This window comes from Amblyomma maculatum, chromosome 10, assembly GCF_055883805.1.
Source record: "Amblyomma maculatum isolate TAMU_Amacu chromosome 10, ASM5588380v1, whole genome shotgun sequence".
NCBI lineage: Eukaryota > Metazoa > Arthropoda > Arachnida > Ixodida > Ixodidae > Amblyomma > Amblyomma maculatum.
In genome coordinates, this window is record NC_139353.1 from 84,031,937 (window position 1) to 84,044,060 (window position 12,124).

General features: G+C 45.9%; 1 protein-coding gene across 6 annotated transcripts in view; it reads left to right on the plus strand.

Moving 5' to 3' along the window:
• The window catches only part of Pli (E3 ubiquitin-protein ligase pellino), a 97,886-nt gene that overhangs the window by 65,193 nt on the left and 20,569 nt on the right, over positions 1-12,124 (plus strand). For all 6 annotated transcript variants that reach the window (XM_084583032.1, XM_084583035.1, XM_084583033.1 and 3 more), the window contains exons 2-6: positions 1,788-2,003; positions 4,416-4,545; positions 5,581-5,682; positions 8,939-9,319; positions 10,530-10,847. In XM_084583032.1, coding sequence (XP_084439158.1) covers positions 1,788-2,003; positions 4,416-4,545; positions 5,581-5,682; positions 8,939-9,319; positions 10,530-10,847 — 1,147 coding nt within the window. The remainder of the gene's footprint in view (positions 1-1,787; positions 2,004-4,415; positions 4,546-5,580; positions 5,683-8,938; positions 9,320-10,529; positions 10,848-12,124) is intronic.

Here is a 12,124-nt window from a genome sequence, read left to right on the forward strand (position 1 = left end):
AGATAGCCGAGATTAACTTCACTAGGCTGTGTACAAATGTGTAATTGTTAATGTGCCATATTAGTGCAAGAGACATATCCTCATGTTAGTTAGTTTAATATGCCAAGGGATTCTTGGCAAGAAGTACTTGTTGCAGTATTTGCTGCCTACATCCCTTCTGCTTTTCACTGCTTTCATGTGTACTTGGAAATGCCATAGCTTTCAGGGTTGGTGCTTTCCGGAGGTGATGAAGTATTGACGCTAAATCACAGAAGATCATTTTTCCAGGTAGTTTTTCACCACAGTGGACCACTTGAGTGTAAACAGCCAGCTGAATCAGCATAACTCGCTGCTGCATTATATGGACTAAACTTTCAGGCTGTTGTTAAAAATTTACTCCCCGTATTGAAAATTGTTTCACAGAACTCAAGACCATGCAGTTTCTGCAAAGAATATACTGTTTCTTACGTGAGAACAGATTCCACAGATCATAATGCAGACAAAGAATGTCTGAGTGGTGATGGAAAATTTTCGTGCTACTTTTTTTTGCTGGGCAATCTTTGTTTGCAAAAATAAAGCCATCATCTTAGTACCCCCTGCTCACTTGCCTATACCTTTGTAGTAAGGGAAAACAAAGAAGAGGGGACAAAATGATGCACCTCAATAGTGTCTTGTGAAGCTTAGTGGCATTAATTTAGCCGCATTTGGTGGCATTGATTGCCGGCACAATTTTGATGCGTTTTGCCATGTGTACAGTCTTAGTCTTTTCGGCACATGCATAAATGTGTAGTTAAATGACCCATGGTTTAAATTGGTGTTGCTGTTATGTTGCAGTCACATGGCAGTAGCTGACCTTTCAAACTGTTAGGTGGGTCAGCTAGGGCATGCTACAAGCATTGATCTGTTTAGCATATTTCTGTGCATTACGTTGTGCTGCATAGGTAATGGTGTTTCCCTCCTCTCATGCAGTTATGTTCAGCGTGGTGTGAAGCTTGTGGGTTGCTGTTAGGGCTCAGTTTCTTGAGGCACAGCACATTCAGCTATTCTTATGATTGATGAATCAATGAGAAAACTAGAGGGGGGGGGGGGGGGGGGGGATACTTGCGCAGTCTATCCAGTTTGTCAGTTGTATCCTGCATGTGGGAAGTAATTAAAAGGGTGGAAGTTTGAAATGAGGTCAAGGACAGTTTATTCATCTGTGTAAAAATAATAGGGGTGAAAGGATGAGACAGAATAAGGCTAGTAAGTGTTAGACAATACTCGTGGTAGTGATATGTTGACTGAAATCAAGAAGAGGGATTGAACACGGGTAGGGCATGTTATACAGACGACGCAGTTGTGAAACATTATTGTAGCAGACAAAAGACACACACGGACGGAGGTGGAGAAGACGCCACATATGCTGGTGTTCGTGGCGTCTTCTCGACCTTCGTTCGTGTGTGTTTTTTCTGCGCTGAAATAACTTCTCACAATTGTATTCAAAACCAACTAGCTCAACTTTCTACGCTAATGATATACAGAAAATACCTGGGAAAGGTAGCGTATCCAAGGGGAATTGATGTGTAGCTGGCTGTAGTAGGGAGTCAGGTCTGTATGTGTGACCAGCAGGTTTGCTCTCCTTGTTCTGCAGTGGATCTAGGCTGGCTGGTGATGATGGTAATAACCACACTGTGTCCTTAATTGATGGTGGTTTGCTTTTACAGCATGTGGAATACAACTGCTCCGCTTTTGTGTACTGCTGACAAGATGTATTTTTTGTGTAATGTTCTTGACTGTTTCATTTTTTTTTTTCTTTCTAAATGGCACAGGGCCGACAGCAGTACTACCACCGGCGCCAGTGCCAGCTGCCTCAGCAGCCGGGGGGGAGGCCAGTCGAGTGACAGTGGCGGATCGTCCGGCCCCTCGTCACCTCACCAGGAGGAGGCCGAACCCCTCAGTGACCGCCTGCTGCTCGGACCCCCCAACGACAGTCCAGCACCCGGTCACCATCCTCCTGTCAAGTTTGGAGAGCTTGTATTACTAGGGTGAGGGTGCCATGGGGTGTGCTAGCATCCTATTTAGAGTTTGCATCATTTTCAGAAGGGTCATTTTTGCCCTCATTCGGTTGCTGGAAACGGCGGAAGCGAAAGGGGAGGCATTCGGACTGCTGACATCCGGTTCTGGTCTTTCCACCAATCGGGAGACTCTGAAGTGAGGGTGAAAACGATACCAGCTCGAAAGACAGGTCCTGATTTCTGCATTTGAACGTTCGAGCCATACTGTGACATGGCTTCAGTGATGGACCATAAAAAAATTAGCTGGTGTTTAGCTTTAGTTAAACTCGATAGATTGCATAAGCAAAGCTGACGTAGCTTCTCTTTCTGTTCTTTGTTCTTTTTCTTCTTCTTCTTCTTCTTCTGCGGAGCGGTGTGGCTACCTACCTGGTTTACCCGACGGCTTGAAGAGGGACCCCATCTGCGGTTGCTCTAATGATCAAATGTTGCTACCAGCCGGGTTTATGTGACGGGCTGAAACCTGGCGTAGTATTGCTTACTTAATAAACGGAATATGAAATGTTGCTCATATACGAGGTGTATGCCTGCACCAGCTCGTGAGATACACAAGGAGGCCCCCTGAAATACTGTGTATACTCTTTGTGCAGCCAGGGCAAACAGCTGTGCTGTAATTCTTGAACCCTTTCACCATTCATGAAGCTTCTCTGTAACTCAATGTGGGAGCTTTGTACACCACCACAGAGGACGGCGCTGCAGCGTTAGATGTCTAGATCTAAGGGTGCTGGGTAGACGAAAATGTAGCTCAGTGTTATTGTTGCTTAGTGATAACGCTTATGAATTGACGCATCATTTTTGGTCATTCATTATGCGTGTTGCATTGGGCATGCTGGTTGTAAGTGCCACAATGGATATGAGCACCTGCTGTGTACCATTCCAGCTACGGACAAAAACATGTTTATCTTGCCCCTTGACACTTCTTCTTAGTGGTTCATTTCCGGCAACAACGTAAAATAAATGGAAGGAACAGATGACTTGCCATTTGCAGCCATTACTATCTACTTTGTAAAGCATTTCAGCTGTGCCTGGCAGAAATAAAGGGAGCAGGGAGGAGCATGGTGAAGTGAAGTACAGAGGGCAGCAGCGAGAAAAGACCAGAAAGTGCTATGTACGCTGTTTACACAGAACGTGAGAAATGAACATGTTTACTACACTCCCAAGCGAGTGTCCAGGTATCATTCAAAATTGTATTGTCTATGAACAATCACTACATACTGTGAAATCGTTTACACAAAAACACAACGCTTTTCAGCATAATGCTTTTTTTTTTTTTAATTCCCAGTTTATGCTTTTTAAAAGGCAATGTGCATTTACCTATGGCTAATAGTTTAATATCTAATAGATCATATTTTCCTGGCAAATGTTTTTGTGCTGCTTGCTCTGCTAATGTGATGACCCCCACCCCCCTTTCCCACCTGTTTCACGCGCCCATGTTGTTGTGGCCCCCAACAGCCACAGTGCTGCCAAGGCACTGTGTGCAGATAACATCTGGTCTTTTCTTATCTGTGAAGTTGGCAGAGCACCAAGCTTTAGACTCCCTTAGCTGCTTGCTGGCTCGTGGAGTTAACCTATGAAACTGTGACTTGTTTCTTGACTGGTTTCTGCCTTTTGGGGCCTCTTTTGGATGACATGTTTTACTATACCCAAGTTTACCGTAGCAGGGTTCTACTGTAGTAAAATGTGGCAGGACAATGAGTGTTTTGTGTCTGGCTCCCTGCTTGCAAATCTGTGTATGCGACGTTGTGTCCATGAATGGGTTGCTTTAGATGCTGCTGTTAGATTGCAGTGCATGAAATAAGACCGTGCAAATGCTGCGCAATGCCTGTTGTCATATCATGATCAGGGGCCAAAGCAAAAAGGCTGAACTGAACTCTTATTTAATAATTTGCATGGGTTTGATTGCATACTCTAGAATAATTGCACAAGTCTAAGGCATTTAACAGGCATGCAAATTTGGCTTATAGCTTGCATGCACTCGTGACTTAGATTAGCTCGGCCTGTTGTGGCAGGCGAACCACATTTTGGCATTTGATTTTTGCCTGGAAATAATGTGCTATTGATACCTGTATAAGGTACAAACACATTGCTTGCAGCAATTTGGTAATGTTTGCGTTAGGGATTGTCTGCACAGATGGACTGGAGTGTGCAAACCATTGCATAAAAGCTGGCGGCCCAAGTCACTTGCAAATGTCCTTTTTCACATGCTTCTGAAATGCCACCCATAGTGCCATTGGTCACGCGAGGGAGAAAATGCCAAGTGTGGTTGTAACACTCTACTTGAGAAAGAACCTCTTAACAGGTCACTTTACATGGCTAAACTCTGTCGATGGTGGTTTCGGTGTGTCTGTTCCACAGCTGCATTACTGTTCCTTCCCCATCCTGCAGGTACAATGGGTGTTTACCACATGGCGAGAAAGGCAGACGGCGAAGCAAATTCTTCCTCTACAGGCGACCCTTCCCCAATGGCATTAAGAAGTCTAAGCACTACATCGTCAAAACACCGCAGTCTTCGAAGGCAAGTGTTCCTGTACTCCTCCCATTTTGTTTCCTTGATGCAGGAGCAAGTAGCCTGTTTACTTGTTTAATAAGGGGGTGAAGGGTACTTCTTATGTTACCTTTTCTTTGTACCGGTTGGTTACAATTGCACGGAGACCAAATTTTTTAGCTTCTGCTTTTTTTTTAGTTACATGTGGGTAACAGTGTGGTATTCCCTGCAGCTGGTAATAGATTTATAATTGGACTCTCCTTGATCTTGTTTGGTTTCATCACCCAGTGATGAGTGTGACATGTGAGAAGTGTCTAGATCATATGTGGTGTGTAAAAGACTACAATGTAAACAATGCTTCGCATAGCGTGCTTCAGTAGCTGGAAGGGCAAGAAGTCATTTATTGTCAGTTACATTTGCAGTTTTCTTGTTTTCTTTTCACGCCTCACACTTGCTGATCTGGCCTTGCTTGTTGCAGCCATGGTTTGGTCAGTGAACCCAAAACTGAAACAGATTGAGAGAAGAAATTCAGTCACAAATTTTTTAGTGGTTGTAAGTAAATACCACTTGGCGATCTCTGTATTCTGTGTGTTATGCATCATTACAGAGGTGACAACCTTGAACTAATATTCGATCTCTGTACCTTTTAGGTGATCTGTTTACCAGTTGCCTGACATGTTTGTACCGCATAATGATGCTGTGTACTTCAGTAGCAGTTTCAGGGGACTTTGGGCTTATTCCCCAATATTTGTGAATTTGGACACAATCACTGTCGCACAGGGTGATTGGAATGAAGGCTGTACAGGCAGGTGCTGATCTCATGATGGGGTCAGTAGTAGAGATATTCATTGCTGAACCACTGTACTGGGTGTTCTCTACGAACAGTGCCAAGCACAAGCTAGTGCTTGTGATGTGTCTCCTCTCGTTGGTGTCTGTGTTGTGCCTGATTGTCTTGAGCGGGTGTTTTGTCGAGCCAACAAGCTTGCTCCTCTCGTGTCAACTTTGCTCATACACCGAGGCCTCTTGTTGTGTGCTCATTCTCTCGATCTCTGTCTCTGGCGGCAGGCTGTTTTGGACAGCAAGCAGCACTCCATTTCGTACACGTTATCGCGGACGCAAGCAGTCATCGTGGAGTATGTACTCGACGAGGAAACGGACCTCTTCCAGGTGGGCTCCTCTTTGTTGCTGTGTCCCCGTGCTGTTGCAAAATTAGTGGTCTTATTTTCAACTTGCAAAGTGCGGATCTGCTGAGCTGCACAGTCACTGAACCGAAGGGAAAGCTGAGGGTGGGTTCGTGGTCTTCTATTGCTTGCGCTAATGGTGGCAGATGTATTGGCTGCCTCAACCAGTGAACAAAGTCTGCCACCTTTTCACACAAAGGCATCTGTTGTGGTACCTGTCATGGTCATGCTACCCATAACAGCAGCTGGGCGTAACCTGCGATGCGGCTATTCTTGCTCTGTTCCTGTGGTGAACTTGATTTTGTGCAACACTGGCTCGTGCTGCTTCCTTTAATGATGTGTACATTAACTATAGGTTTAGGTTAATGACATTTCAATTTAGGTGGTTGCGTAAAGTCTACCTTACTTTAGAAAAGTGACCATCAGAAATTAGAAGAACTTATTAGCACGGTGTAAGGTAGCTTTGGATGAGGAGCGAGCTGCATGCGCCTTGTTCTTTGTTCTGGTGCCTGTTACTGGCAGGACGCATGAGGTTCCATGCATCAAAAATAGTAGTAAATTTGTGCATAAATCAGCTACTTTAAGAAATTGGTACTACGCACTGTTTGCACATTTGCAGTGGAATCCAAAATTATGCGGCCTTGTGGATTTGCACAGGCTATTTGGGCCACCCCTAAGTGTGGGAGGCATTGCAGCATGTTTATAATTCGTTCAGTGCAAGCTGCGATCTTATCTCTAAGAAATATTCCAGAAAAAAAGCACAACAGCGGAGCAAAGCAGGGGCTTGTTTGCACAGTGCATTCTCGGAACGAAAAATAATGAGCAAGGTAGCTGGCAGCTGATATAGCCGAGCACTCACTAGGCATAAAGCTGCCTGGCGTTACGTTCCGCAGTAACTGCCTGGCGTTACGTAACGTCAGTTGGATCGGTTAACTCGGACCTCTCCTTTCACATGGGAGGGTGATGTCAGAATTGGCCTGCCAGGATTCCTGTATTCGTATTACCCCTAGGGCGCACAGGCACATTCATACGGCTTGGTTAGAGCGAGGCTTTATATGTGGGATCCCACGCTGTTGTGTCATACCCTTAACCCTTTAACCGCCAGCCCCGAGCTGTACTCGTCATGGCATATCGTAGCAAAATCGCCAATGACTAGTTACACGCGTCCGGCCCGATATTGCAGTGCTGCCATCTTGAAAGACGAGTTACGGTCATCAGTTGCATTGGTTGTGACTTTGAACACCAGCAGAAGCTAGTCTACCATAAAAAAACGCATTTTGCGCCTTTGGCACCTAATTGAAGGCTCAAAAGAGTCATTTCACCATGCACATGCACTGTAGGAAAGCCACCCTCGTGAAGTTTTTTTTTTTAACTTTTAGTGTTAATTTTAACCACAAACCATTAAAGTAATATATTTTCAGAACCATAATTACATGGAGAAAATTAGTCACTTAAAAATGTTGCCGATTTTGGTTCGTTTTTCGGAAAATAAATTGGTGGTTAAAGGGTTAAAGGCGAAGCTTAAGTGTCCCCCATATTTTGTTGTGCCTGGGCCCATTTTTTATTTTTGCTGCATTTGGTTAACTCAAACGTTTGCGATCACAGTGGCTTTAAATTAACAAGGTTTTGCTGTGCTGTCGGCGAATAGTGAGTCCGTTACGCATTGAGGTTTGCCATGACAGTCTCTTGCAGTTCCTCATTTGGCGTTTTGATGACCATGGTTTTGTCTCTCACTGCTCCGTATGGCTGATGTCGCTCTTTTTGGAAGCTTATTGGACAGGCCTTGGAAAAATTACAAATTCCTACTCAGGCTCACTCACAAAATTTTGTTCAACCTGCGTGTTCACTCAACCTCACTCACTGATGCTCGAGCTGACCAAACTCATAAACTCAAACTCATTTAGACTCGCAGCTGACTCAGGCTCACTCTGTCCCGCGACTCAGTCAAAGTTAGCCGCTCGTTGCGACTCGTGACTCATCTGTACTCACTCACTCGTCTTCACTTGCGACTCATGACTCATTTAGGCTCACTCACTCATCTTGACTCATTTTGGCTGACGGCTCATCAGGACCCACTCACTGAGCTGAGCAATTTCTTTAGTCCTGCGTGGCCTTGACCAAGGCAATTATATCTTTAGGTAGGAGACTTCGTATTTCGTGCTTTGGTTTGATTGATCATTTTTAATGTGTGTAAAGCGTCACATGAGACTTTTAATTTGTCAAAAACAATCAAGTTTTAATATTGTAGGCTGTTAGCAGGCATAAATGAAAAGTATGAAAGGGCTTGACTAGGCCAGTGTCTAGTATTAGTGGCAAGATTCATCGTGGGCGAAATGCACAAAATTTGCCAAGGTCTATATTCCAAGAGTGTGTTATCGAAAGTGCTGCTACCTCCCTGACCATGTGTCACCCGATCGGTGAAAGCAGCGGAACCAGAGACTTCTGGTTCTAGCGTTTCTGCCGATCAGATGACTCAAGGTCCAGGACATAGCGGCAATATTTCCCTCGTTAGCTGACGGTAAATGGGGAAGAAAACGATTGTTACTATTGTTACGAAAACACAGATCGTGCTCTGAGCCAGGACTCACTCATGACAAAAATTATGATTTGAACATGCATCTGGACTCGCAGCTCAATCGTGATATGAATACGGGTCCAGACGCACTCGGAGCTCAGCTCATGATCCGAATGCGAGTTCGGACTCGCTCAAAACTTAGCTCACAATCGGAACGTGAGTCCGGACCTGTTTACAACTCAGATCATGATCTGAATGGGAGCCTGAGTGAGTCAACTCATGAATGATTCTGCTGACATATATTGTTTGATGATCAAGAAATCATTAACCTTGCACCTCTTGCTAACCACTTGGCTCACTATGTATAAATAAGTCCTCCCTTCGCAAAGTTTGTCCCTGCCCACTTTTACCACATCTTTATCTGCTTTCCTTAAGTTTCCTGCATTACACTCACGCACTGTCATCACTGCTACAGTTCAGTGTATGGCAAACTTGCAATACGATCCGCCATTGTGACAAAATAACGCTGCACAGCTCACAGTTCGCAGGTTTCTTAATTTCTGAATATGTTGAAACAGTTTCAGCGGGGCTGAGTTTAATGCCAGCTAGAATGCTGGCCATGCATATGTAACCATCTTTCACCATTTGTCACATCTTGTGGCAGTGCCATCAGAGGTTGGAAATTCATTCTCATGTGAATTTTTCTCTCTCTCCCCATTGGTCACAGATTGGGCGCTCCTCGGAGAGCCCCATTGACTTTGTGGTAATGGACACTGTGGCCGGGGACAAGGCGGGTGCCTGTAGGGTCACCCAGAGCACCATCTCCCGCTTTGCCTGCCGCATCCTGGTGGAGCGCAACCGCACCCACAGGTCGTACGTGTTCGCCGCGGGCTTCGACTCGTCCCGCAACATCTTCCTCGGGGAGAAGGCGACCAAGTGGCAACACGAAGGGGAGATAGATGGCCTGACGACCAATGGCGTCCTTATCATGCACCCCCAGGGTTCCTTCTGTGGCGGGGCCACGCCAGGCATCTGGCGGGAGGTCTCCGTCGGCGGCAACGTGTACGCCATCCGCGAGTCCCGTTCGGCCCCCAAGAAGGGTGTCAAGGTGTGTATGTGTTCTGAGAAGCTTTTCCCTGGTGCTTCGGGGGACAGTGTTATCAGCACAGGAAGGATGAGGAGGAAAAATAAGCTGACAGTTGACCTCAAGAAGGACAGAGAGGCGTCCAAGGAAAGAGATGTGTGAAGTAATGGATGAATGAGAAAACAGCTGCGTAAATGGCTTTGATTGTGCAACTGTCAATGCTTTTACTTTTATAATATGGTAAACTCCATGAATACCTCGGTAGAGCACACTCATATATGCCCCCTTGCTGTTGATGATTTCCCTGGTGGCATCATGCCATCACTTTGTAGTTGCCTGATGCCATATGTCACCATTATTATATTGCACCAATATTGCTACAAAGGAGCCATTAACAGCTCCTCAGGAAAAGGGTAGTGAAAAGACACTCTCGCTATGTTTGTGTCGGAAGTGTGTGGAGGGGAGTTTCCAGCCCATGAAGGGTGAGGGCTGAATTAGAATGGAGGTTCTGCGAGCTTGCACCATTCTACTGAAAGTTTGATTTGGCCTAGCCCAATTTATGCTTAGATTGACAAATTTGGACCTGTTTTTGTGCTTTTGCATTATAAACATTACGAAATCAAACTATAGTTTGCGTTGAGAGTCCTTACATGCGGTAATTTGATTTGCCCACGGGTTGCAGGTAACTGCAGCTCCTCTTGAGCAGTTCTGAGCATTGAACTTGCAAGTCTTTCCTAAGGGTGGTCTGCCAGTCGTGCACCTGAACGACAGCTTTGTTCTCAGTTGTTTGCAAGCTGCGAAAAATTTTGTACTTGACATTTTGCTTTGAATATGGAAATCTGGAGCACTCATTGCTTGCTTAGTGAGCGGAATTTAATAAGGTCGAACAGCTGGACTCTAGATCAGGGCATCTACATGTTCAGATTTCAGACTTAAATGAAAAAATTATTATTTGAATAAATCGATTCATTTATCTAATAATTTGCACTCTGAGTAGTAAACCATTCATAACGTGGCCTCCAAGGTTCCCAGAATCAATGTTGCCACGGTGATGTTAATTGGAGCTGAGGGTGTGCCCCGGCAGAAGTATGACTTTTCTCCCGACAACCGTGCAAGCAAGGATTGGGTGGAGTTGAATGCTTTGATACAAACTGTAATGCTGGTAGCACTGAAAAGGACGTTTGGCTCCTGATGGTGCAACCTCCTTGCCTCCTATCCCTTACATATCTGGCAGATTGAAGACGAGACCAACGTCCTGCGAGACGGCTCGCTCATTGACCTCTGTGGAGCCACACTCCTCTTTCGGTCAGCCGAGGGACTCCTCAAGTCGCCGACGAAGCAGCACCTGGAGGCTAGTGTGGCGGAGCTGAATGCGGGCCGGCCCCAGTGCCCCGTGGGGCTCAACACTCTGGTCATTGCCAGTCGGGCCACTTTGAGCCAGGGGGACAAGCAGCCCTATGTGTACCTGCACTGCGGCCATGTCCAGGGACTGCACCACTGGGGGCTCCCCGAGGGGGCCTCCAACGTGCGCACCTGCCCCATGTGCCTCAAGGTACGCGTTCTCCGTTCTGTCTTCTCGTACCGGAGAAGCTGTTCAGAAAGTCAATCGATATTGGTAGCTCTAAGCAACAAAGGTGTTTGGTTTGCTGCCAAGCGCACGCCAGAGGGCTTGTGTGTGTCCTTGAAGACCTTGAAAAACCCTTTAATTTGGAAGAAGCATTTTCAAGGGCCTTGAGTGTTGGGGTATTTTTGTGCGATCCTTGGAAATACTTGGTAGAATGAGAGAAAAAGGATGGCTACACAATATGAAAGAGCACTGAAGAAGGGTAGAGATGGGGGAAGCCTCAGTTCGCAAGTCGAGCTAACGTTTCGACAAGGGGGACTTGTCTTCGTCTCCTTGTCAGAAAATTAGCTCAGCTTGCGAACTGAGGCTCCTCCTCGACCCTCGCTGAGTGCTCTTTCATACCTTGAAAATGGTGGAATTCCTGTGTATTGTAAGAAAGCTGCAAAAGAATGCTGGTACGCTGTATGTACACTCTATCTGTTTATTTTATTTTCTTCACGAAGTTCTTACATTGAGACATCCACTGCCTCCGGAAAATGTTGGCATGTAAGGCTAGGCTCCCATTTCCCCCACCAAGAGCTGGGCATGGCGTGAAGTGAGAGGAGGAGACACGTGTGCGACCCTGGTTGGGCGTGCCACAAGCCTAGGGAGCTCGGAGTCTTGATGCTCCGATCGTGCTGCCACTAGGGAAACCATTTCTGTGTCATTTCTTCCAGCATGCCGCTGTGTCCTAATGCAGTGTACACGACCTTCGTACCAAAAACAGAAGAAAGAAGAGCTGCCTTGTTTATTAGAACAATTACCTACTTAACTTGGACAAAGACAAAGTGTACCTGCTCAAGTGAAACGCTTTGAGCAATGATGCCACTGCCAGGCATACTGGGCAACAGACTGAACTGCTTCTTGGCTGTCATGGTCGAGGCTAGGCCTAGCCTGTTTTCAGCCGAAGGCGCAGTTGCTAGCGCTAAATGAAGGGTGTACTGTCAGCTTCGCTTGACTGTAAAATCCTTCTTCTATTAAGGAAACGCTAAAGATATGGCCACTGTCTATGATGCTTTCAGCAGTTAATCTTACGGAGTTCGAGTCACGCTGCACTGGTGGGGACTGGTGGGTGGAGCTGCTGGCTGCTGCATGGCTCAGGCTGAAAATATTTGCTCATCACAGTTGTCACTTTTTTTTTTTTTGTGTACGCAAACTTGCCATAAGGCATATTATATAAACTCATGTAAATGGTTTTCCGTGAGGAACCGGAGCAGGCTCCCGCT